Source organism: Melospiza georgiana, chromosome 23 (assembly GCF_028018845.1).
Source record: "Melospiza georgiana isolate bMelGeo1 chromosome 23, bMelGeo1.pri, whole genome shotgun sequence".
Taxonomy (NCBI): Eukaryota; Metazoa; Chordata; class Aves; order Passeriformes; family Passerellidae; genus Melospiza; species Melospiza georgiana.
Genome location: NC_080452.1, coordinates 6,865,169 through 6,891,897, shown reverse-complemented (window position 1 = coordinate 6,891,897; position 26,729 = coordinate 6,865,169). Strand labels below are relative to the sequence as shown.

General features: G+C 47.7%; 1 protein-coding gene across 1 annotated transcript in view; it reads right to left on the bottom strand.

Annotated features, from left to right (window-relative positions):
• Positions 1-6,873: 6,873 nt before the first annotated feature.
• The window catches only part of SYT6 (synaptotagmin 6), a 36,472-nt gene continuing 16,616 nt past the window's right edge, over positions 6,874-26,729 (bottom strand). Inside the window, exons 2-7 of the mRNA XM_058039920.1 lie at positions 24,175-24,508; positions 20,553-21,111; positions 16,153-16,273; positions 15,120-15,291; positions 13,627-13,777; positions 6,874-7,722 (exon numbers count right to left, since the gene is read on the bottom strand). Of these exons, the coding sequence (XP_057895903.1) occupies positions 7,651-7,722; positions 13,627-13,777; positions 15,120-15,291; positions 16,153-16,273; positions 20,553-21,111; positions 24,175-24,508 (1,409 nt within the window). The 3' untranslated portion in view covers positions 6,874-7,650. The remainder of the gene's footprint in view (positions 7,723-13,626; positions 13,778-15,119; positions 15,292-16,152; positions 16,274-20,552; positions 21,112-24,174; positions 24,509-26,729) is intronic.

Here is a 26,729-nt window from a genome sequence, read left to right as displayed (position 1 = left end):
AATTAATTATTATATTATATTATATTATATTATATTATATTATATTATATTATATTATATTATATTATATTATATTATATTATATTATATTAATAATGTATAATGTATAATGTATAATATATAATATATAATATATTATATATTATATATTATATATTATATATTATATATTATATATTATATATAAAGTATATTATATATTATATACTATATACTATATACTATATATTATATATTATATATTATATATTACATATTACATATTACATATTATATATATATTATATATATTATATATATATAATTATCCATACTATATTCCACTACATTACATTACATCTAAACTGAACCTGCACAAGCTCCCAACTGCACTTCCAGAATCTCCCACTCCCAACTGCCCAGAATCTCATGTCTGTCAGCCCACAGTCCCAACTCACACACCTGGATTCAACTGGCCAGTAAATCAAAACCAGAAACCAGTTACCAATTCCCATCAGGTAAACAATCTTCCACAATGCATTCCACTTGTTCCAAAACACAGGAGCAGTAAATGAGATAAGAACTGGTTTTTCTTTCCCTGAGGTTCAGAGAATGTGAATCGCAGAAATATTCTTGGGAAGTTGTGCCTTGCTTTTCTCACAACTTGCTTCTCTACAAACGTGGTCTTTAATTATCTTAGGGGGAAAAATAGCAGCTGAGAAATAAATGTAACTCCAATATTGATGTTGCGTTCCCGTGGAGCTCCAGCACTGGGATGGCCACTCCACCACTCCTGACAGCTCCTCCAGCCCTGGGAGATGGGATCTAGCCCAGATGTGCCACATCTGGCACAGCAGCCAGGAAAAGACCACTGGGGTTGGGATTTTGGCTGGTTCTGTCCCTCAATCACATTTTCAGCCAGGAAAAGGCCCCTGGGATTGGGGTTGGGGCTGGTTCTCTGTCAGAACCCAGGACATTGCTCTGGCTGCCCTGGGGGACTCGAGACCCTGGCAGGGGGCTCAGAGACCTTGGCACAGAGTCAAAAACATCTGTGCCTTTGATTTTAATCCATGGAAACAATTACCAACTCTGTGTAAGGAGTTACAAGTCACAAGAGTTTGAGTAGAATGATAGTGAATTTATCACAGGGTGAAAAAGTAGAATTTTGGGGTTTTTAGAATGGGGGTTCAGGAGGCAAGACAGAAGAATCTGAGTGTGTTCTGTCCTTCTCCTTCTTCTTGTCCTCCATCTTCTGCTGGCATGGTGACACTTTTGGATTGGTTTAGGGTAGAGATAGACTGTCTAACATAGGTGATAGGTATTGGAAAATTGTTGTAAATAAAGTACAGGTAGTTCTTGGTATAAAAAGATAACACTGCCCTGAGGGTGGTCAGTGTGCCACAACTTGACCTGCTGGACAGATCTGAGCAGGTCAGAGAAAGAATGGAAAAGATAAGGAAAAATAAACAACCTTGAGAACCAGAGCTGAGGAATCTCGACTTCTTCTTTGAGCACAGGGCTGGGAAAAAATTTTAATACCTTGGGAGCCATTTCAGCAACTCAGAGCCTGAGAGTTGTGTCCCCAGTCACATTTGCAGCCAGGAAAAGGCTGCTGGGGCTGGGGTTGGGGCTGGTTCTGTCCCCAGTCACATTTTCCCCGGTATTTCGGGTGCTCTAGGCTGTTCCCACGGCAACAGAGCAGGCTCTGTTTGTCCTGGCCCGTCCAGGTACTTCATTAGCTTTAACCAACTGCATTTTTAATAGAAGCCTATAGTGGGTTTTTGAGATGTACGTGCTTTAAATACCATGTTTTTAATTAAAATTACACAGGAACGTAAAATATATAATTATATTTGCATGACTAACGCACTGTCTTTTATATATATATATATATATAAAACTGTAAAATATAATTACAAATTATCTTTGGGAAAAGTCCAGGAAAAAAAAAGACATTTCTTGTACATTTAAGTAGCACTGCTGATGAAAGCTGCAGGGTCTGAGAGCCAGGCTGGGCTCCTGGGATGCCTCTGGCTCTTGGACAGAAATCCAGAATATCCAAGCCTGTGCATCTGCAAAGAGGAGACAAATTCCACTTCTCCCAGGCTTACCTGCAGCTCTGGCTTCTTGTCAAAGTGGAATTTGGAGTGATGCTCACCCCAGCAAAGGAGCAAACTGCATCACTTCTCGTTGCCAAATGAATCACAGAATCACAGGATGGTTTGGGCTGGAAGGGGCCTTAAAGCTCATCCAGTTTCAACCCTGACACTTTCCACTGTCCCAGGGTGCTCCAAGCTCCATCCAGCCTGGCCTTGGGCACTGCCAGGGGCAGCCACAGCTGCTCTGGGCACCTGTGCCAGGGCCTGCCCACTCTCCCAGCCAGGAATTCCTTCCCACTATCTAAACTAAATCCCCTCTCATTTAGTTTAAAACCATTCCCCTTTGTCCTAATCTCTTTGGTTGGCTGCTGATGTTCTCTGCCCCGAGATGTGCAGGATGTCTCTGTTTTGGCCAGTGCGTCCAAAGAACGAGTCTGGACTCTTCACTTTTTGGTCTTGAGGTTGTTGACTAATTCTTATCTATAAAATTTTCCTTCTGCCCAGCCGAGATCTGCTCAGCAGGGCAGCCACAGGCACTCTGTGTTGTCCTTTTATACTATAAACTACATATAACATATTTACACTTAATTCCCAATATTTATCACCTGTGTTAGACAGTGAGCTTCTACTGTAAACCAATCCCAAAGTGCCACCATCACTGCAGAAGGAGGAGAAGGAGAAGGAGAAGGAGAAGGAGAAGGAGAAGGAGAAGGAGAAGGAGAAGGAGAAGGAGAAGGAGAAGGAGAAGGAGAAGGAGAAGGAGAAGGAGAAGGAGAAAGGCTGGACACGCCCTGGTTCCTTCATCTTGTCCCCATAACCCCCATACCAAAAATCCTAAAATCTACATTTTCACCCTGTCAATATATTATTGTTACACCATTCAAACCTGTGTGACTTTCACATCCTCATACAAAGCTGGCATTTCGCTGCAAGGATCAAAATCAAGGCATCAGGTGTTCTGGGCAGCATGCCAGGGTCTCTGAGCCCCCTGACAGGGTTCTCAGCAACTCTGGACATCCAAAAGGATGTGCTGAGTTCCCACACTAATGCAGCTGGCATCTCCTGCGCCGTGCAGAGACAGCCCAGCTCTCCTGGGATATCCAGAGCAGGGAGGAGCATCCCACCCCCTGTGCCCCCTGGGTTTGTTCAGGCAGGAGCTGAGACTGCCTGGAAATGGCAGCCAGGGTTTGCAGGCCCAGGGAGAACGTCCCGGAGTGAGGAACTCACAGCAGAGATGAGATCCTGACCTGGCATTTAAATAAGTGCACAACTGTACTGATGGGTAATCTTAATGGCAGGAAGAACAATGAGGCCCCTGGGGGAGAAAACCTCTGGCAAAATGAGATTGAGGAGTCTGGGGTTGCCTAATTACAGACACAATTAGGAGGGCAAATAACAGAGGTAGTAAAAGTGAAGAACAAACAGAGGCCTGAGATCAGGATCTCGAGGATCAGGGCTGTAATTTTCTCCAATGAGCTATATATAATTTTCTGTCTAATTTATTATCTTGCAAGCAAAGATAAAATTATCTGGACTGACATTGCTTGAACTGAAGACTGAAGGAGGACAGGGATGTGTTTGGGACTGAGCCCATTGACTGAATGCTCTTTGCAGGCTAATCAAGAATCGTGTGTAAATAAAAGGTTTGTGAAGAAATAAAATAAAATAGAAATCAAAGCACACAAAGCTGCTCCTGCCAGAGAGCTGGGCCTAGAGAGATGCCCACAAAGATGTGCCTGTCCCCCTGGGTCACACTTGGGGGCGGTGAGATCCAGGAATGTCCCAAGTGTCCCTGCACTGCCCTCTCTGCTGCCCCCAGCATCCCAAATCTGGGTTTGAGTTTGTGACCCAGAGTCCCAGAGCCCCCATCTGTCAGTCCCTGTCTGCAGCTCCTGCCATCCAGGTGGGCTTTGCCACCCTTGTTCCCAAAAATTTCCTGCAGAATTCGTGATTCCCAGCCCTGGGACAGCCTTGCTGTGGCAGCTGTGACACAACCCCCCCCTTCAACATCAATATTGGAATTACATTTATTTCTCAGCTGCTATTTTTAACCCTAAGATAATTAAAGACCCCATTTGTTTCTTTCTTAAGCCCTTATAAACCCCCAATTGTTTTCTTCCTCACTGGCTTTTCCTTCTTGGTGTGTGTGATTTGCCAACCTGTGAGCAGCATTCTGTAATTAGCAATTAAAGGCCACATTTGGAGACTAAATATAAATTGTTATGACAAGATTCTTCTCTTTGCCAAACAAATGTGCTGCTGATGTATGAGAGGAACCTCATCACACAATGATGTGATCAGTGGGAAGGCAGCAGTGGAGAATATCAGCCTGGCTGGGGATTGGGAAGGAATTCCTGCCTGGGAGGGTGGGGAGGCCCTGGCTGTGGCTGTAGCTGCCCCTGGATCCTTGGAAATGTCCAAGGCCAGGCTGGACAGGGCCTGGGTCACCCTGGGATAGTGGAAAGTGTCCCTACCATGGCAGGGGTGGAATGAGATGGATTTTAATGCCCCTTCCAACCCAAACCAGTCTGGAATTCCATGTCTGGAACTCACTTCCCACTGGATGTTTTCCACCGTTTTTTTCTCAGATACAACTTGTTTTGTTGTCCAGCTGGTGAGAAGAAGCAAGGCTGGGACAGTTCCCAGCCCTCTGAGCCCTTGTAATGAGCTGGACCCGTGGGATTTCCCTTGTCCCTGAGTCCCCCCATGAAACCAACCCTGGCCACCCTCCCTGCAGTGTCCCCTCCCCTCCCTGCAGCCTGTCGTTGATGAAAATGGAGACTGGGAGACTAAAACTGAAGAGAAAAGAGGGAAAAAAAAGAAAGGAAGGTCTGGGAATGCTCCAGTGTTTATTTTGCTTGCGCTACTCAATAAAACAGACTATTCATTTGTGGCTGCTTGCAGCAGCATCCTCCCCTTTGCAGGGACTTTGAAAGGAGCCCCAGCATGGCCAAGCCTCCTGTGGGATGTGGCCCTGGGGTGACCCTCCTTATTTTGCTTGGAAATAATTGAAATGTCTCCATGAGCTGCTATTACAGGGTCAAGAGCAGCAAGTGAGGAGCAAGAAAACAACTCAACAAATCTTGGCATGGCACTTGTGCTGGGCTCAGCTCCTTCCCATGGCTCTGACTCCCCCCTGGATGGAAGGGAAGTGTTTGCTGTGGTGCGTGGAGCTGGTCCCCATGAGTGTGACCAATCCCCGCCAGTGACAAACACACAATGGGCTGATTATCCCCTGGCTGAGGGATGTGGCAAAATCTCAGCACTTAAACTATAAATGAAGGGGGGGTTGAGCCAAGCAGGCGTGGGTGTTATTCACTAACGTGAGATCCAGTTTTCCAGCAATGCAAGTGACAGCCAGTATTGAGTGGAAATTGATTATCTGTGTGAAGCGGGGATTAAAAATAGCAGCTTTGTGTCAAACCCCACGTATGTTTTGACTAAATCCTCGATAACAAGGAGAATGGATAAAAGATGGAGATTATACAGAGAAAGCCAAAACCCAAAAAGCCTGGATTAGAGAAGAAAAGGATTTGAGTGGGTTGCTGCAATTAATGATTGTCAAGTGCCACCAGCTGGGACTGCTGTGGCTTCTTCTGGGGACGTCTTGTCCTTTGGTTTGCCAACTTGCCAGAGGCACTGCCAGCTCATTGCCCTGCTCCCCCGAGGCTCCTCCAGCTCAGGCAGAGGTCCAGGGGCTCGTGGGCAGTGTTTGACCCACCCAGTCAATCAGCTTTAATGGCCAGAAACTCATCCCTTAATTAAACACAGGCAGGATGATGGTCTCAGGAAGGTTGTCCTCGCCTTGCTCCCCAGCAGAAGCTCTCAGAACACTCTGTGCTGGGAAACCAATGCACTTTCACCACTTTTTTTGTGGCAGTGTGCTTGGAATGCACTTTTTGCTGCTGCAGGCGCTGTCCCTGGGATGGTGTGGCTGTCCCAGGCCAGGCAGGAGCTGCAGAGCCAAGGTCTGCTCCAAATGCCACCGTGTGCCCCTGCCCAGCCCCACACCGTGCCAGGCTCTGCCATTGTCACATTTGGGTGATCACTGCACCCATCCAAACCCACACGACCCACAATTCCTGCTCCCACAGGAGGAAATATTCCACCAGACAGGGCAGCACTTACAAATCAAATAATTTTATTGAGTTTCTGCTCCTACAGCGTGTGGCACATAAAGAGAATTAAGACACAAGGTGTGATGAGGAATGATGCATTTACCCTTCACTGAACAAAGGATTCATCTCACCCAGGAGCAATGCAAGCAGCCCTCTGTGCCAGCCCTGATGTGCAGCCAGGGGTGACGTGGTGACATTTGGGAAAATGGGAACTGAAGTTGACCTGAGGATTGGGGCTGATGAGCACAGTCCTGCTAACATGAGGCTGCCTCGCTCGCAAATTCTACCTCCAAACTAAAATATTTGCTTTTGCCTGATTTAATTAGGGTGGAATAAACAGCACTAGCACGCTTCTTAACTCAGAGAAAAAATCCAGGATGAGAAAGTGTCCAAAATCCACAGCTGGCTGATAAAGATCAGCTGATTTAGCTGTAAAGCCAGTGCCTGGGATATTCTAAATTCATTCTTGGCTTCTGCAACCAAGGAACCAGCAAAGCTTTGGGTTTGTTTTTTTTTTTCCCAGAACCTGACCTTCCTTCAGGGCTTGGGCTGAGAAACTTTATTCCTTAAGAAAGTGCTGACAGTCTTTAGGAAAAAAGTTTGGAAGCTTTTTTTAGCATCAGTCATGTTTCTGTAATTCCCTTTGCCCCTTTGGGTCACCCTTTATTACTTGGAGACCCAGTGGTCATGCAGGGCTGTCACCCATTTCTGTAACATTTTCCCCCTTTTATTTCTGAATCCCACCTGTGGCCACTCCAGATAACGTGGGGATGTCCTGGGGGATGAGCAGCAGCTACAAAGGGGGGGGCTGAAGAAACTGTTCATGCAAATAGCTCTGGGGAGATTTCAGATACAGGGGAAAAAAACCCAGGGTTCCCCTCCTGAGGAATCACCAGCATTTTTTAAATATATGACAAAAGGAATCATGGGGTACACACTGCACAAACTTCTAAGAGCTCATGGACACCTCTACATGAACAGGAAACCCAGGGATACTCTGCAGGGCTGGGGCTGACCATGAGGATGCACCTGCTGGTGGCTCGGAAGAGTCTCTCCCATCTTCTGCCACAGCTTTCCAGTGGCCACTGTCCCCTGTCCCCTGTCCTGGCCACCTCTGCTCTCTGCAGACACCTCCTGGCCCCTTTCCAGCCTTTTCACACACTAAAAACTATTTTACACATTATTTTACAGACCAAACTCCCAGCACATGTCTCAGTCCACCTTCTCCCTCTCGAAACAGACCCGTACAGCAAAAGCCACAAAAATAACATCACCTTGGGAGACATATTAGACAAAAACATATTTGACCACAAAACGGGTTTCTACCTTTACTTACGCAGGAACAACTACCCGGAAAGTCCCGCTGCTGCCACCGCCCCTCAGCAACCACTGAGACTGAAGGCCAAGTGCAAAAATTACTTGGTTTAGTCCCATTTTGCTGTCCCTGCTGCAGATCATGGTGTGGGGGGTGGTTTGGGGGAGGGACAGGAGCCCTGGCTGTCGAAGCTCGCTGCCCGGCCGTGCCACTGGGAAAGAGGAGAAATCGAGTTAATCAAACAGGAGAGGTTGGCTGGGATTATTCCCAATCCTGCATTGTGCTGTCCATCTCCTCTTCCTCAGGATTCCCATCCATTCTATCCCATCCCATGGATCCCATCCCATCCCATCCCATCCCATCCCATCCCATCCCATCCCATCCCATGGATCTCCCATCCCATCCCATGGATCCCATCCCATCTGCAGATTCCAGCCCATGGATCCCATCCCATGGATCCCATCCCATGGATTCCATCCCATCCCATCCCATCCCATCCCATCCCATCTGCAGATCCCATCCCATGGATCCCATCTCATGGATCCCATCCCATCCCATGGATCCCATCCCATCTGCACATCCCATCCCATGGATCCCATCCCATGGATCCCATCCCATGGATCTCCCATCCCATCCCATGGATCCCATCCCATCTGCAGATTCCAGCCCATGGATCCCATCCCATGGATTCCATTCCATGGATCCCATCCCATCTGCAGATCCCATTCCATCCCATCTGCAGATCCCATCCCATGGATCCCATCTCATGGATCCCATCCCATCCCATGGATCTCATCCCATCTGCAGATCCCATCTGCAGATCCCATCCCATCCCATCCCATCCCATCCCATCCCATCCCATCCCATCCCATCCCATCCCAATTCATCCCATCCCATCCCATCCCATCCCATCCCATCCCACCCCATCCCATCCCTGCTGTGCCTCTCTTCTGCTCTACAAGTTCCATTTTATGCAATGCCCGTGTTTAACCACTCAGGAGGAATTGCTGAGCAATTTTCTTTATTGCTTTGTAAATCAATTCTCAATTGTGAGGATTCCTCACCAAAAAAAAAAAAAAAAAAAAACAAAAAGGAAGATAAACAGTGTCTATGTGTGCTGTGAAGACAAAGTGCTCTCAGCTTTTCCCTGCTTTATTGCTGTTGTCTTTTTGGTTTAAAAATACTGTCTAAGCTCAGGAGTACTTGAGTCTTTCCAGTCTGGTAATTTTTACTCTACAGCAGCTCTGTCCACAGCACCAGAGACATTTCTCAAAGGGAAAATCAGATCAGAGACTCGGTGGATGGAGCAAATTTTTTTTTTTGCCATACTTAAGGGATCATAAATTATTTGTCATCTGCCTTGGGGGCTATTATCATAATTCAAACCCATTATTCCTGAAGCATTTGAGCACTTGCCCATCTCACCATCTTGTTATATTAAATTCCAGTGACAAATGATAGACATCTCCCAGAGACAACGGGAGGCAGGATTTCCACTGCCTGAATCAATTCAATTCCCTCCCCTCCCACATCAGCAGAAACTCTTTGCTGGCTGATATTAATGTTTAAGCATGTATGAATTTCATTTCTCTGGGTGAAAATCCACTTGGGGAACCAGACCTCACCCTTGTCTTGGCAAAACCATCTTGAACGAAAACAAGAGAACAGCAGACTGGTGCTCAGAGGGAGGCTGAGCAGGGCAAGCAGGCTCTGCAGATGCTCCATGGGTTTGGAGTGGTCAAAAATTTGGCCAATTTCCTTCCCCAAAGAGACCAGTCAGTGTAAAGCAACTCACTGCACAGGTTTGCATTGAACAGCCTCTATTTCATCAGGGCTGAGCAGAAATTAATGAATGAAGAAGATGAGAAGCTCATTCTGCCAAACAGCTGCCTTAAGGTAAGGAAACACTTTCCTCTATGTTTCTCATGTCAAAAGCATTGTCTAAAATCCCTGAGGAATTGATAATACTGGTACAACCTCCCCATGAGAATTGCCAGGGAACAGATTGCAGAAATTACAACAGAAATGGGTTTTTGGCAGAGCCTTCCCCATGCTCTTTGCCTCGTGCTGTCTGCATGACAATGACAGCGTTGTTACTCCAAAAACATGATGAAAACTCTTCCAAGGACAGGTCCAAATAACCAGAGAGGAACCTGGAGATACTTTTCCTTCATTTAATTAGGAAAGGTGGGCTCTGCATTGTGTAGCCAACAGTCAGAAACCAGGACCAGTTCAATCAAAATCAAACAGACCCAGAAGTCTAGAAGGGTTTATCTTTAAAGACAATGATTCTTCGTTGTGGGCATGACTTGGCCCTCAGGAGAGTTAGCAGTTTTTATCTGGAGCAATGTTTTAAACAAATAAATGTTGAAAGTCTGAGGCACTTGGCAGCATCAAAGACGCATTTTGCTTTGCGCTGATGACGCGACCCCGCGATTCCAGGGTTTGTTTTTCACAGATCACAGGGAAAATCCCCATTTTCAGAATTCCCTTCAAATCCTGAGAAGAACGAGCTGTAATTTCTATTTCCCTTTGTGCACACAGCCCTGAACATGGCTGATGGGTGGAGGAATGCAGGAGGAGCAGGGGTGGGGAGGCTGAAGGACCAGGGAGGGAGCAGCTGCCAGCAGGGCCTTGGGGATGAACACTGGGAACAGCTTGTGCTGAGGGGAAGAATTGATTGTCAGAACAACCCCACAAAGAGGGATTCTCCCTTTCTGCCCAGAAACTCGCCTTCTGAACATCTGTGTGAGGAGGATAGCGCTTAAAAGCCTGTAATTAATGATTCATTTGCACATGTTCTCCATGTTCCCTCTTTAATGATGATGGTCATTAGAGAAGTGCAGTCATTATGGTTTGTTATTCATACTGTTGATAAATATGGAGCAACCAAAGACATGATGTGCATCCAAAGTGTTTCCCTTTTCACTGGAGCCTTTTCCAGCAGTGAAAGCAAAGAGGGAGCAGCACCAGCTCATGGAGGAAGGGCCCAATTGCTGTTGGCACAGAAATGAGGGCTTGGGCCATGTTAGCCCAGCACTGGGGGTGCTGGGACAGGCTGGAGCTGCCCAGGTCCTCATGGTGGACAAAGAATCATGGCTCAACAAAGGAGGAGGCTGTTGGTCCAACACCATGGACACAACCAACCATCCATCCATCCATCCATCCATCCATCCATCCATCCATCCATCCATCCATCCATCCCTCCCTGCTGTGGCAGGGTAAGGGGGTCAGGGCTGAGCCACCCTCTTGAAGCAGCACAGCTCTGGGGACATTTTCCTGGTAAATTCACCAGAAATTGTGACTCTGAGCTGTACTCAAAACACGGTGGGAGCTCCTTCTCCTGGCCAAAGCTTTTCCAAGGCGCACCAGGCAGGGTGTTGGTTAGCAAAGAAATTCCATATTCCCACATTTTTCTCCTCCCTGAGGGGTGGGGAGGGAGTGAGACCCCAACCACAGCAAGGGGAGATGGCAGTGCCTGGAGCAGCTCCAGTCACCATCTCTCCATTTAGACATCAAAGGCACAATTCAATCTCAGCTCCCTCGCCTTGGTTTGAGGTCAAGCACTCAATCAGGGAAGATCTGGATGGAGCCAGAGGCTGTTTCTGATGGTCAGAGCACACAGAGACCATCACGAGGACCAACTGGGACAAAAATGCTCCATTTGCTGCTGCCCAGCAAAAACACACTCAAAGAGGATGGAGACAAAGAGGAAGAGGAAGAAGAAGAAGACAAAGAGGAAGATGGAAACGATGGCTCAGGATGCCAGCACAGCCCGAGGTCACCCCCACAAAGGTGAGGAAGGCGTGAAGGGCCAGCAGCTCTCCCCCAGCATGCTCAGGACAGATGGACAGACAGACAGGAGCCCACAGAGCCTCGAAGGATGGAGCAGCTGCACAGAGATCCAGAGCTGGGATTACAGGACCAAAATCCCAAATTTCTTTTCAAAGATACCCAAACACAACATGGAAAAGGTGATACAATGTCTTGTAACCAACAAATACCATTTCCCATTAATTTCTCCCCAGGAGCCTGTGCCTTTTCTGTTTGGTTTTTCTTTTAGGCTGCTCTGGGGATTTGCAGACAGCAGTGCTAAAAACCTAAAAGGGCAAATAAACACAGGGACCATTTGCTTGCTGGCTCTCTGCACCAGTTTGTGGCAGAAATACCAGAGCAGATGATCAGAGGGCTTTTTCTTTCCTTTTAAGCAGAGCTCCTGACCTGTGCATTGAGGGGTGAAATGATTCACTCAGTTTTTTTCCAGAGTCTTGGGGGCTCAGCCATGGTTTTCAAAGTGTGTTTTAGAAGGTGAGTCATCTTCCATGTCTTCCTTGGTTTCTCTGTGTTTCATCATAACAATAATGCCTTTTTTTACTTTTTTTCTTAGTGATTTTCAAAAACTTTACAGGAATTTTTCTTTCAAAAAAACCCCATCTGCATCTGAAAAATAGTGCAATAAAGCCATAAAAATTGCAACCTGGAGAAAGAACTCCTGTCCCTGGGTCAGCCCATGGCTGTTGGTGTCACACTGTGACTGCTACAGCTGCCAAGAGATCAAATGAGAGATCAGTTCCATTATTGGTGAAACCTTGTGGCTGCTGGTCCCCAGCTCCCTGTGGCAGTGGGAGGTGACACTCAGAGCCTGCCCAGATGTGGCTCCTGCCCAGGGCCAGCAGGGGAAGGGGAACGGAGCCCTGGGGCTGCTCAGGGCCCAAAGGCAGAGCTGGCACTGCACACAAAGTGCACAAGGGTTTAATTCTGCTCTGACTCGCCCCAGCCCTGCACAGCTGAGCCCTGTGCTGATTCAAGGTGAGCTCACAGATCACCTCAAACGAGGGAGGGCGAATTTTCAGGTGTCCATTGTATCATATATCCACCTCCACTGTGTCTTAAGCTAAAGTATCAGCAGCCAGGTTTTCCTTTGTGTGTAACCAACCTGGGCTGGGACAGAGGGCACTGAGCACAAACTGGCTTGTTAATCATGCAATGGTTTGGGTGGGAAGGAACTTCAATCATGTTCCAACCCCCTGGATCATCCAGCTCCCACCCCCTGCCATGGGCAGGGGCATCTTCCACTATCCCAGGTTGCCCCAAGCCCTGTCCAGCCTGGCCTTGGACACTTCCAGGGATCCAGAGGCAGCCACAGCTGCTCTGGGCACCCTGTGCCAGGGCCTGCCCACCCCTTCTTGTTGGAGGAAAGAGCAGATTTCAAGGAAAGACAGGGTTTATACATTAATTCACAATACTGTGGAGTCTCAGCAAGCCCAGTGTCTGCCTTTCAGCACAGCTCAGCACTCAGCTTCAAGGGGAAAATGAGATGATTTTTGTTAAGCACTTATTCTGTGGCTTTGAGGGAAAATACCTCCTCAGCCCCAGATACAGTGGGAGGCTTTATTGCCTTTATTATCGTATCACTGGCCTCAAATGCTGGTGCTTTGTTCTCATACTTGAAGTGTCAAAGGCGTGTGTGCCCTTTTCCACATCTCTGTCCTCCAGAAATTATGACCTAAATCAGGCAAAGCCAAAGAGCTCCACAGAAGCGTGAGAAATTGGAGTGCAAAGGGGAAGAAAATGCCAGAGATGGTCGAAATGGTACCCAGGCATTTCAGCCCTATTTTATCATCTGGGGCTGCATCAAGTCAATCTCTTTCTCTGGAAATGCTTAGAGCAATTACATTTGTTCTATTTATTCCCCCTCAAAGGCTTGGAGATGAGTCAACAGAAAAATCTTTTAGGATGAAAAATTGAAACTTGAAATAGGCAATATCCCTGGACAATTTGTTCTGCAATCAGAGCAGCATTCTCTTTCCTTACTGCTCTCAATTTCTAATTTAAAAAGGAAAAGTAAAAAAAAAAAAAGAAACAGAAAAAGAAAAGAAAAAACCCAAAATGTAACAGTCACATCTGTAAATACAGTTCTCAGTCTTGCTTGCGAGCTCAAGGAGCTATTTCGAGGCAATACAGAAGTGCTTGTTTTCTAGAGTTCATTTCTGGTGAGAAAATTCCCTCAGCTCTGCTCAGAAATTCCCAGGCGAGAGCAGGAGCTCTCTGAAAGCCTGGAGTCAGCCCAGTCCCGCCCAGCCCAGGCACTGGGACGGAAGGACACCCCCCTCACCTCTTTGAAGGATTTCTTCACCTCCACCAGCGGGTGCCAGTGGGCGATGGGCTTGCGGGGGTAGGCCAGCATCTCGTTCCAGTGGTCCCTGCCCAGCCCCTCGGCGTTGACCCCCACGCGGCAAACCCCGATGATCTCGTTGTGGCCCACCCTGAGGAACGGCACAGAAGGGGCACCATCATCATCCATCCATCCCCCATACCCCATCCACCATCTGTCCATCCATCCATCATCCATCCATCATCCATCCATCCATCCATCCATCCATCCATCCATCCATCCATCTATCCATCATCCATCCATCCATCCATCCATCCATCCATCCATCATCCATCCATCATCCATCCATCCATCCATCCATCCATCCATCCATCATCCATCCATCCATCCATCCATCTATCCATCATCCATCCATCCATCCATCCATCCATCCATCCATCCATCTATCCATCATCCATCCATCCATCCATCCATCCATCCATCCATCCATCCATCCATCCATCCATCATCCATCCATCCATCCATCCATCCATCCATCCATCCATCCATCATCCATCCATTGTCCATTCCTTCCTTCCTTCCTTCCTTCCTTCCTTCCTTCCTTCCTTCCTTCCTTCCTTCCTTCCTTCCTTCCTTCCTTCCTTCCTTCCTTCCTTCCTTCCTTCCTTCCTTCCTTCCTTCCTTCCTTCCTTCCTTCCTTCCTTCCTTCCCCCATCCATCTGTCCACCCAATGAAAGGGTGCAGGGATGCACCTACCTATTCCTGATATCCGTCCATCCGTTCATCCATCCATCCATCCATCATCCATCCATCCATCCATCCATCCATCCATCCATCCATCCATCCATCCATCCATCCATCATCCATCCATCCATCATCCATCATCCATCCATCCATCCATCCATCCATCCATCCATCCATCCATCATCCATCATCCATCCATCCATCCATCCATCCATCCATCCATCCATCCATCCATCCATCCATCCCTCCCTCTGGCTGCCCACACCTGGACCCTGCTGCTGGTGATCCTGGGCTGTGCTGTCTGCCCCAGCCCTGCCACCACCACAGGTAATTACAGCAGCTTTTAAATTATTTCTGCAGGTCAGTCCAGCCACAGAGGTGTGAGCAGTGCTCTACAGCAAGAATAACCCCAGCTTCATTAATACATCATTCATACACCCAGAGCTGCTCGGGCTCACATTATTTGCTTTCTAAAATGGGTTGCAGGACAATAAATAACCAAGGGGAAAGTGGCACTAGCTCAAGGAAATGCCATAAAGCAAGGAGCAGCCTTGCCAAACTCGTTATTTTTCCATAACCACAAATATCAATGTCACTGTAGCAATATATCATCAGAGACAGGTGGATACCACTGAGCCCTGCCATGAGGAAAACACTGTGGAAAACACTGTGGAAAATTGCATTTGAGCTGGAAAATCTGCACCCAATGGGATGCTCTCCCCTCCAGCTCTCCAGAGCCTCCCACCTACCGATCATAATCCATGACAGAGATAAGGAGGCTGACTTGATCCATGTTCTCGGGGGGAATGTCAAAGATTATTGCTTCATTGTAGGTGGGATTAAGTGTGTTTTTCTTTATGGTGGTTTTCTTCTTTTTCAGTCTTCGCCCGTCACAGAGCAAAGACACTTTGACATATGGATCTAGGGAGGAAGAGATAGAAGACCTTTTGTTGATGAAAATGTGTTTTGTTACTTTTGCAATATAGAAACGGCTTTATCCGAGGATGGGCTGTGAGTTCCCATGAGCCAGAGGTGCTCTTCAAATGGACTTTTAGAAAAAAAAGTTCATTTGCAGACCAGTAAAATCCTCCATTTCTCATAATGGTGTGGGTGGTGACCTGAACTTCAGGCACCAGAGAACGAGCACTGCATGATTATTATTGCAGAAAGGCTGAGCTGGCTTCACCTGAACTCTCAATTCTCAGACATTTCATATGGCATTAAGCTCCAGCTGAGCAGAAACATTTTTTGCAAAGGTCTCTGTTGTTACTGCTTTTTGTACAATGAAATTCAAATACTCTGAAGTGGGTGTCTGGAAAAGAAATTGGATTTTATGATGAAAACCAGAATTTGTGCATGCTAAATTTGCAAGTCAGCTCTTTGAAACTGCAAATGCAAACACTCTATAGATGTCCTGTGATCATCAGATTTTACTACTGGGCACTGCACAGGGGAATGCACATTCCAGTGGGATTTATCCAGGTGAGCCATGATCCTTTCCTGATTTAGGGTGAAAGAGTTGAGTCTGGCTATAAAGGGTTCCAAGAGATCTAAGTGTCCAAGCCAAAAGATGGATCAGTGCTCTGACCCTTCAAACCCTCGAGTGGGATGGGAAAAAAATAGCAAATTGTCTACTTTAAAAATTTTGTTTGCAGTTAAAACACAGAGAAATCTTTCTCAGGTATTCCTGTGATAGTTCCCCCACCATCTACTGAGGGTACAATGAGGGAAGAGGAGGAGATGTGGCTGCAAGGGGATCCTCCTCAGCCACCAAACACCCACCTGAGTAACCAGTGATGTCCATAGCTTTGAGATTCCTGCATTTGATGACTGTTAAGGTGAGGCGACCTGCAGTTGGCAAATAACAAAGGGAAAACATGATCTCGCCCAGGTCCACGCTTTCCTTCAATAAAGCAGAGAACAGATTTTATTGGAAACGTGCAGAACCAGCCAGGTGCCTCCTCCTCCACCCCAGCATTTCCTCTGCTCTGCCATTTGTAGCAAAGGGTATTTTAATTTATTCAAGTGCACCCCAACACGATTTGGCTAAAAATGAATGCAGAGAATGGGAAAAATAGGTTACACCTCCACATTTTAGTTAAGGACAATCTTCCTCTGCCTCAGTGGAGTCTGGGCTGCCTATTGCACCCTCCCAGCTGTGCACAGCTAATGCACAGCACTCCTGCTCCACTGCTCACACAGAGGAGAGGGGATATCTCACACCAAATCAATGCAGTGAGGAAATCAAATTAGTATCAAGTCTTGTTGGAATGTACTGTACATGTCTCTGGTGCCTGGTTGCTCCAGGAATGTGACAAACACAGTGAGGTGACAGAAAGATGAGCTCCTGACACGCAGTGGCGCCGTGTTCTCCAGCTGTGCACTGCAGAAATCTCCTCAGAAACTTTCTGTGACAGCCAGTGCCATCAGTTCATAACATCACAGACTGGTTTGGGTTGGAAGAGACCTTGAATATATTCTAGTTTCAACCCCCTGCCGTGGGTGGGGATGAATTCAGTCTTGAAGGTTTGTGACTGACAGTGCCCAACATTTCTGCATAAAATGAAAATGTCTTTCAGTAACACAGTGGTTTTCTCTGAAGGTGAGCATGAGTTTTTGGGCAGTTATCAACTGAGGGGTAAAACTTTAGGCCAGAAGACAGCCAAGAAAGGTCTGTTGAGCTTTTAGTTTGTGATGTGTCCACATTTGGACCACCAAGCCCTTTGAGATGCCTTCAAGGCGCAGGCACAGCGTGGGGCTGTGTGTTTGTGAGTATAAATGGGGAATTAACCAGCAGATGGCACTCAGAAATGTCTGGTACTTTAGCATTACACAGAAGCCAACACAATTCACTCTTTTAGTGCCCCATCAAATAACTTTTATCCATGGCTCTTAGCACTTCTTGTACCTGCAGCTTCATCGACTACACCTCCTAAAAGCCCTTTCCATCATTGCCTTGCCCATGGGAAGTCAGGGAAAAATAAACAAACCAAATGTCTGATTTAAACTAGAAAGCATCATCATCTGAAGTCAGCAGAAAGATTTCCAAACACCTTCTAAAAATGGATTTTTAAAAAAATCTTATTTCTCTACATACAGATCCCACATCTGTAGAGCAAACAAGCAGTTTATTTTGGGAAACAGTGTGTTTGATTCCTTTCAATGTGATATAATGATCTGCTGAAGAGAAATTGTGGCTGTTAGGAGTAGAGTGATGGAACTAGAAAGACAAGTAAATGCACTTAAAGCTTTGCTAAGTGTTAGGGGAATAGATCTTGTTGATGGATGAGGTTTTTGCCAAATTATTTCCTGCTCATTCTCAGGTAAGGCAAAGATTAAATCTTTATTCCACTTAGATGTGCAGAATACTAATGAATATTATATAAAATTTTGATTGGGTCTGTTCTTTCATGCATTCTTTGTTCTCAGTTGGTGTGGGAGGGACGAGGGCAGGAGACCTTGGACAAGATGTCAGCAGAGAGCAGCCCTGTGTGAGATGGTGAGAGCACCCGCTGGACACCATCTCATCTGCTATTCCTCTCCTTGCACTGAGAGGACCCGTTCAGGGTATAAAATGAACATAATTTATTCTTTGACCTCATTGGATCAGGTCAAGAGATTTTTCTTTGCAACCATAAATACAAGAGAGCAAAGCGTGTCCTGTGGGTACATTATTTTCTTGCAGATTATAGACATTGCGACATTTCCAAAATTCATATCAGTACCTTTTAGGAAATAATGGAAGCTCTGAATCAATAGACTTGAAACCAAAGATGTTTCCCTGATTCACAAGCTGTACAGTCATTAATTAAGCAGCTGAGTGCTGGCTCCTTGACCAGATCAGTTCTTAAGTGTGTTCCTACCCTCTTACCCACACCATTGATCTCATGCATTATTAGGCACCCAGAGCTTTCTTGGGGGTTTTGTGCAAAGTGTATTTACCCTTCTCAATTTTGATTAAACAGAAATGTCCTTGGGTGTGCTACAGCTGGCTGAGATGTTCCAGGAGCAGCACATTCCTTAAGAATGGCACAGAGAGGGTGAGGGGATGGAGCCAAACGTGGTGCTGGATGTTTCTGTGACAGCTCTGCCGTGCTCTTGCTCAACACACCTTGGCCATGGGGTTGGCTCTGCTCCTCTCACACCTTCTCTGGAGGCTTTTTCCTCAACAGCCCTTCTGCTTCTGTGAGGTTTTCCCCCATTAAATGAGATTCTTCTCTTGGGGATCCTCCCTCAACAGCCCTTCTGCTGGTGTATCTCCACCTCCTTCTGTGGGTTTTTCCCCCATTAAATGAGATTTTTCTCTGGAAGCTTTTCCCTCAACAGCCCTTCTGCTGGTGTGTCTCCACCTGCTTTTGTGGGGTTTCCCCCCATTAAATGAGATTATTTAGCCAGGAAAGCATCCACTATTGCTTGCAGAACCAACAGGCAGGTTCCTCCAGGAGGCACCAGCACATCAGGTGCACTTTGCTGCCCTTCCAGCAGCCCCTGTCGGGGTGAAGGATGTGCCTGGTGCCTGCTTGCCTCTCTGCCAGCATTTCTGCTTTCATTACCACCCATCAATCACAACAGCCGTGGCTGTTTGCAGGTTGGAAGCCAAGAGCTGTGAGCACCCTGCTAACTCAAACTGTTGCTTTCCTCATGGCTGATCCTGCGCCTCCTTCCCGCAGCTCTCCCAGGCAAGATGCTCAAAAGGCAGCACAGCAGCAGCTCCCAGCACACTGCCATCACTGCCCCAGGGTTCTTGGCAGGCACCACCTCCATCCCTGTGTCCAAAGCTCTCTGTGCCCTCCCAGACCAGCCCCTGAGCTCTTTCCAGGGTGGGTGATGTGCTGTGTGACCCCTGAGTGCCCTGGGACCCCGTTGGGCACAGGACACAGGGCTGTGCACACCTGCTGGGCTTCACAGAGCTGTCAGAAGGTTCTGGACACCCTGCAGCAGGAGAATGAGCACTGGTGGAAGTCACCAAGAGGTTCAGCTGGTGGGGAACACACTGCTGAGAAAAAGTTACAAAGCAAATGTCTTGTGGCACTGCTGGCCACAGTAAATATTTGTGTTTGACAGTTCCCTCCTCGGCACAGAGAGCAGGGGAGCAAAAGGTATGAGATGAGCTATGAGGGAAGCTGCAGGACAGATTTTTGCAAGTTGTGGCATTCTGCCAGTCACCAGGAAAGATGTGACAGGGCCCACGCTTGCAGCCACAGGGGTGGGGATGTCTCATCTTTCAGTCTCAGGAATAACAATGTGACATGACAATGACAATGGCTGATTTAGTGTCCAGCTGCAAGCAGTTCAATCGTTCACTCGCCCCGAGGACCAGCCAGATCCTCCTGGGAGGGCAGTGGAGGAGCAGACAGCTATTATGGAGAGGTTAATGTCACTGCTCTGCACTCAGTGATCAATGTGAGCACTTGGCTTCTCCTGCCAGCTCCGTGTGACACGGAAAGGGCTGGGACTTTTCCTCTCTGAGGCTTGGTTTCTCTTCCAGAGGGAATTCAACAGAACTATTAAGAGACCCAAATCAGCTCTGGAAGAGTTGCCAGCAGCACATCCAGCACCTCTCAGCACCAAAGGGCTGGTACTGGGTCTGCAGAGCTCTTCCTTACTGTGATCATGTGGTGCCTTAAATTTTTAGCTTTTAAATTTTTCAGATCCTGTACTGCACTAGTGTAGAACTCTGAACTCTATATAGAGTGTCAGTAAGCTTTCTTCACATTTTTGTCAGACAAAACAATCCTTCCAGGCCTGAGAACCAAGGTCACCCTCTGCCTTGGGTGACCAAGTATTAAAGTATAAACAGAAATGAATGGAGGGGTGGAAGCAAACCAGAGGAATATGACTTCATCACCTGAAGCTATATTGGACAATTAACCCCTGATGTGCAAATAGACCAAACTTTTATCTGTCTGAGAAACTCGTGACCATTGTTCATCTTGGGTGTAGTCTCTGCCAGGCTTCTTTTGACTGCCCAAGGTGCATCTATTGAAGGCCTTTAATAAAAACCCACTTTATTCTCTTTAATCTGTCTAGCCCCCAGTCTAGGTAGCCCTCCAAGGCATCCCATGTGCACATGGCAGAGAGCTGGGCCATGGCTGCAGGTCCTGGGCTAACAGGAGGTGAGGAACCATCAGCTGGGAGCCATAAAGGGTTGATTTACCCCACCCTGCCCAGCAGATACTCACCGTCGTGGCGTACTGAATGTCCCTCCAGATGGAAGTCTCCCGCGAGAGGTCCGAGTCCTCGAACAGGTTCTCCAAGATGACTTCTCCAATCATGTCGTGCCTGGAGAACCTGTCAAAGTCAAAGACGCTCAGGTGGAGCTTCCTGCTCGCCAGCTCCTCGTGGGGCACGGGGAAGTGGAAGGACTCGTCGAAGGTGGGGTTCAGAGTCTTCCTGTGCACGCGCGTCTGGAACTTGCGCTTGCGGTCGGGCAGGAGGTAGATCTTCACGTAGGGATCCGAGCTGCCGCAGAAGTCTTTGGCTGGCAAGTCAAAAGCCCTGAGAATCCGGACAGTCAGCGTCTCGTTCTCGTAGTCGTACTTGAGAGTGAAGTTGATTTTCCCACAGGTTTTCTCTGCCTCTTTCTTGGGGTCCTCGGTGTCCACGGTCTTCTGTTTGTAGAGCTCGGGTTTGATGCGGCCGATGCTGGTGGGCTGCTCGGCCACGGCCGGCGCCTCCAGCCCGTAGTCCATGCTGGACACGTGCATCTGCCGGGGCAGGTGCCTCTTGAAGGAGATGTGCCTGCAGGAGGGACAGAAAAACAGCTCTGTGGGTTTCCCAGGACATGGCTTTCATGTCCTTTTTCGTCCCTGGACTCAAAAATCTGCACAGAACCAGCTCCATAGGTGCTCCTGAGCTCTGCACTGAAAATGGGTGTGTCATGGAGGGTGCACCTCCAAAAACCTGCAAGGATCCAATCCAGCAAATTTCTTAAATTCCAGAGCATTTTAAATTCCAGCACAAGCTGTGTTTTCTCACCTGTGGCACAAGTGACAGCCCACAACTGGACAGATGGGTCCCAACAACTCCCTACCCAAACCACAGACAGCACCACATGGAGACTTTTCCCACCTCAGTCCTTACACTTCCAAGATACTTCTCCAAATCCCTACGATACTTTAACCCTTTAATCCACCGCCTAAGCATAACAAATTTCCTCAACAGAGGACAAAACATTGCCTCCCACCTAATCGACCTCTCCTGATACAAAATAATAGGCCTAGAAGGACTAGTCAACCTACAACTAATAGCAACCAAAGCTGCCACCACCCTTCACTCTGGCCTGATCAAAGCCTACTTAGGATCATTCGCCCTAAGCTCTCCCAGCCAAAAAAACCCTTTTTTTTTCCTTTTTTCTTTTTGTGAGGGATCCATCACCAGTTCAGAAGGTGAGGCTTTCTTCATAGAACCACAGAATGATTTGGGTTCAGTGTTTTAAAGCTCATCCCCTGCCACAGGCAGGGACGCCTTCCCCCAGATCAGTTTGCTTCAAGCCTTGCTCAGCCTGGATTTGCTGGGTATTGCTGCTTCCAGACTTTTCCAACAGACTCATCAGAAACTGATAGATAATTGTTGACAGGGAGGGAGGCACAGCCTCATCAGGAAGAGTCTCTTGCCTTGAGCTCTCCTCCAGCACAAGCTGTATGTAAGCACAGCTTTATGTGAACAAAGCATAAAAGCTTTCTGTGGACTGAGGGCATTATTTCAGATTATCTGGTGTTTACAAGAGCAGTTTATAGAGTTATTTAACCAAACTAAAAACTCTACACCCAGAGCATTAGCCTTCAGTGATGCCTGGAGACCTTGGCAGGCTCCTCAGAGGTATTTTGGACAGGGTTAGGCTGGGCTGTAAATCAGAGGAACCTGCCAAGGAGAAAGTGTGTTTGAAACCTGCCCACGTACAGCTAAGTCCCACTTTGTTTGTCCTAATTCAGACTGGCTGAGGGTTTTTTCCTCCTCTGTTGGAAAGGTGTAATAAAAGCAGAAGGAGAGTGTGCATGCAGAGAGGGAATCAGCTGCCCAAAAAGCAGTGTGGATAAATAGAAGAGTGTGGCTCACAAACGCAGGTGGCACCGTGCTGATCTAACTCAGCTCCTTCAAACAGGGGTCTGCCATCAGTGCCTCACTAATCCTGCAAAAGTGCAGCCAATTTTCTGAGCAGTGCCTGATTTCCCTGTCACACTCCTGTGCACATCCCAGGCACGGCCAGCGAGGCAAACAGAAGTGCTGGGGCACAGCCAAGACCCTGTGATCCCTCTTTCCTGTCCCTGTTTCACCTCCTTCTGTGTCAAGGAGAGATGCTGCATTTCACAGAACGGTTTGTGTTGGAAAAGAGCATCAAAGCTCAGCTCATTCCCCCCCCTGCCATGGGCAGGGGCACTTTCCACTATCCCAGGTTGCTCCAGCCTGGCCTAGGGACATTTCCAGGGATGGGGCAGCCACAGCTGCTCTGGGCACCCTGTGCCAGGGCCTCACCCCACTCTGAGTAAAGATCCCCTTTCTAACATCTAATCTAAATCTCTCTCAGTGTCCAAGCTGAGAGGGAGGTTGACACAGCCTTTTCCTGACTTCCTGAGGATGATGTTGATGTCTCTGTCCCCATCTGAGCACAAGCACCGAGCACAGCTGGTTCAGGGCTTGTGCAGCGAGCAATCCATCAATTGTGCTGATCTGATTGTTTCTGCCAGGAGCCACAACAGAGAGAGAGAGCCAAAAGGTCTAATTCTGTCTGACAGGGTACATCATTGATACTTCAGCCTGCCTCTCATATTGGAACAAAATTAAAGTGGCCAAAGCTTGTGGGTGACTTGACACAATGAGGTCAAGTCGCTGTAACAGGGCTTGAATCCCTGATTTTTTAAAAGAGCCACAGTCTTAACACATTCATTGGTTAATGGCCAAGCTTTGGACAGTAATCTGCTGTGTAGGTGCTCTCTTTAGTCTCCCTGATGGTCTCTGAACCTGTGGCTCCATCCAGCAATCCTCCCACCTCTCCAGCTGCTCACAGAGCAGTGTCCCTGCTGAGCACCTCAGCCCCAGCCACCAGAATCATGGAATATCCTGAGCTGGAGGGGACCCACAGGGATCATCAAGTCCAGCTCTTATCCCTGCACAGGCACCCCAACAATCCCCCCAGGGCATCCCTGGGAGTGCTGTCCAAAGGCTCCTGGAGCTCAGGCAGCCTCAGGGCTGCGCCCATTCCCTGGGGAGCCTGGGCAGTGCCAGCACCCTCTGGGGGAAGAACCTTTCCCTGATATCCACCCTATACACCCCTGACCCATCTCCAGCCATTCCCTGGGTCCTGTCACTGTCACAGAGATCAGAGCTGCCCGTCAGGAGGAGCTGCAGCTCCCATCTGCAAGATCCCATCCCACCCCATCCCATGGAACTCATCTCATGGATCCCAGACCATCCCATCTCATGTGTCCCATCTCATGGATCCCATCTCATGGATCCCATTCCATCCTATCCCATGGATCCCATCCCATCCCATCCCATCCCATCCCATCCCATCCCATCCCATCCCATCCCATCCCATCCCATCCCATCCCATCCCATCCCATCCCATCCCATCCCATTCCATGGAACCCATCCCATGGATCCCATGGATCCCATGTCATGGATCCCATTGATCCCATGGAACCCATATCATGGATCCCATCCCATGGATCCTATGGATCCCACCCCATCCCATCCCACCCCATCCCATGGATCCTATGGATCACATCCCATCCCACCACATGGATCCCATGGATCACATGGATCCCACCCCATGGATCCCATGGATCCCACCCCATCCCTCACCTGGTGGAAGAGGCTGGCTCCGTGGTTTGCCTCTGGATCCGCGTGCGCCTCATGATGTGATCCTTCATGGACATCTGGACCTCTGCAGGGATGTCCGGGGAGGTGTGGCTGATCTTCACGGCTGCCTCCAGGAAGCTGATGGCCCCCGTGTCCTTGAGCTTGTCTGCCATGCTGTCCTTGTGGCCTGCCTCGCTCCTCAGCACGGCCAGGTGGGAGGAAAGGGCCTTGTTCCTCCAGGGAACCCAGCACAGCTTCCAAAAGAGAAACACAAACACTGCCACCAGGGCCAGGCCACACACAATGACTATCACTGCAAGGAGGCTGACGGAGAGCTCTGAGGGAGACAAGGACAGCGACAGGGAGGGATGGGAAAGGAGAGAAGAAGAGACAGATGGTGAGAAGATCGTAAGTAAAAGGAAGAAATGGTCCAAACTGACTTAAATCACAACTAATGGAGAGCTCTCAGCTCGGAGCCAAGGCCAAGTGAGCACCCCCTGACAGGCTCGGGACACACCTGGGGAGAAAATGGGTGTCTCCATATGGACAGAGCTGTGAAGTTTTACACCCTGATGCTTAAACTGGCTATAAAACACCATCCTTGGTTTGTTCTGCAGCATCAGCAAACTGCTGAGCCTGAAATCAAGAAGATCTGTACAATTCCCTGATAGGAACAAGCTCGGTGCTGTGTGCCTTTTTGCTTCGTGTCACAGCTGCTCAGGCACAGGACTGAAAAAATCCATCTCCCAGGGTCCTGGGAGTGCATTGTTATTGTACTGTCAGCACCCACATCTTGTCCAGATGTGCCCATAGGGAATGCAAAATAAATACCAACAGCAAGGAAAAAATAATCACAAGCTGCTGATGCAGAGAAACCAAACATAGCGGGAGTTTGTACAGAAAGTGCTACACAACTCTGAGCAGCACAGGAGCTCTGTGTGTGTGCTCTGATGCTCAGAGACACTTTTACCTCATGTGTGCTGAATTTCAGTCTTTTTCTGGAAAGAGCTTCCATACGTGAGGCTGACGAATCAGGAAAAATGGAAAATGAAGATATATATATGTGTGTGTATGTGTATAAATATATATATGTATATAAATGTATATATATATATATATACACACACATCATCTAGGCTGTGAAATGATTCACAGCACTGCACAAAGAGAAAACACTGGTTATTTTTGCTTCCTTTCCTACAGTGTATTAATTCCCAGATCCTCATGCAGACCAAAACTTTGAGAGCTCAGGATTCCAAGGAATACCAGTCCCTGATGGTGGAGGCAGGATTTGTGCTGGAGGCAAGTCTGCAGCATCAGGACTGTGGAGAATTCCATCATGGAATGGAGCTCGTGGACACTTCCTTGATGGCTGTGTTATTTGTAGTGCCCACTAAAGCCACACTTCTTAAACTACCCAAGTGCAAGTCAGGACAGAAGGACAAACAAAAATATCACCAAAACCGGCAAAGGTTTATATGGAACAAGCATTACCTCTTATCCATTTTATTTCTGCTTATCCCTGGACCATAAATGTTTTGTGTGAGTTTGAATTCTCCACCTGAGCCCCAAGCAATGGGGTGGGTGCCCTGAGCATTTCTGAGCTGGGGAACTCCCCCCTGGGCTGCATCACAGCTGCTCCAAGTGTGAATCCTGATGTGCTTTACCTTAAACAGGAGCCATAAAACACCTCCTGTTCCCTTTGATCATGCAGTTTAGTTTGTAAAGCTGTAATAAGACATTTAATCATAGAATCACAGGATGGTTTGGGTTGGAAGGAAGTTTGTAAATCATCTCATTCCACCCCCTGCCATGGGCAGGGACACCTTCCACCAGACCAGGTTGCCCAGACCCCCATCTAATCTTGCCTTGATGTTAAGGCTGAGAAAAATCTGTGAAATATGAGGAAAGACTTGGTTTTTAATCTTGAATAAATTGCTGAATGTAAAAATTATGGAAAAAAACCCCCATAATCACAACAAAACAACAAACCCACCACCCACCACTGGTGAACCATGACAGCAAAGTGCTCAGGAGCACATTTGTACCATCAAATTTTGCTCAGGTCCCTCAGGGAGTGCAGCAGCCCCTGCAAATTTGGGATAAATGAAATCTCCAGGCAGCACCAGACACAAAATGTGACATCCACACCCCGAAGAAGCCAGCCCTGCACAGTGCCTGGGAGCCATCTGTTGTTCCTGATATCCTGGAGGATTTTGTTTTTCCACAAAATTACCGAGCCCAGCAAATCCAGCATTAGCTCCAGGCAAAGCTCCCTGGCTGCCTGTGGGTTTTTGACTCCAAGGGAAGGGCTGGAAGGGATGGGATGGGAAGGATAAACATCACCCAGAGGTTTTTGCAACTTCTCTTTCCCTTCCCAGCCTCCTGTACAGGTCATTTATTTTCTGTTGTAGCTCTGAGGTGGAAACACAAATCGCTGCTGGGGGGAATAAACAGATCCCATCTTACTCAATAATAAATAAGGTTGTACCAGCAGCAGAGCTTCCTCAGAGATTTGCCTAAATGTATTCTCACCAAAGCTGAGAGCACAGAGGTTC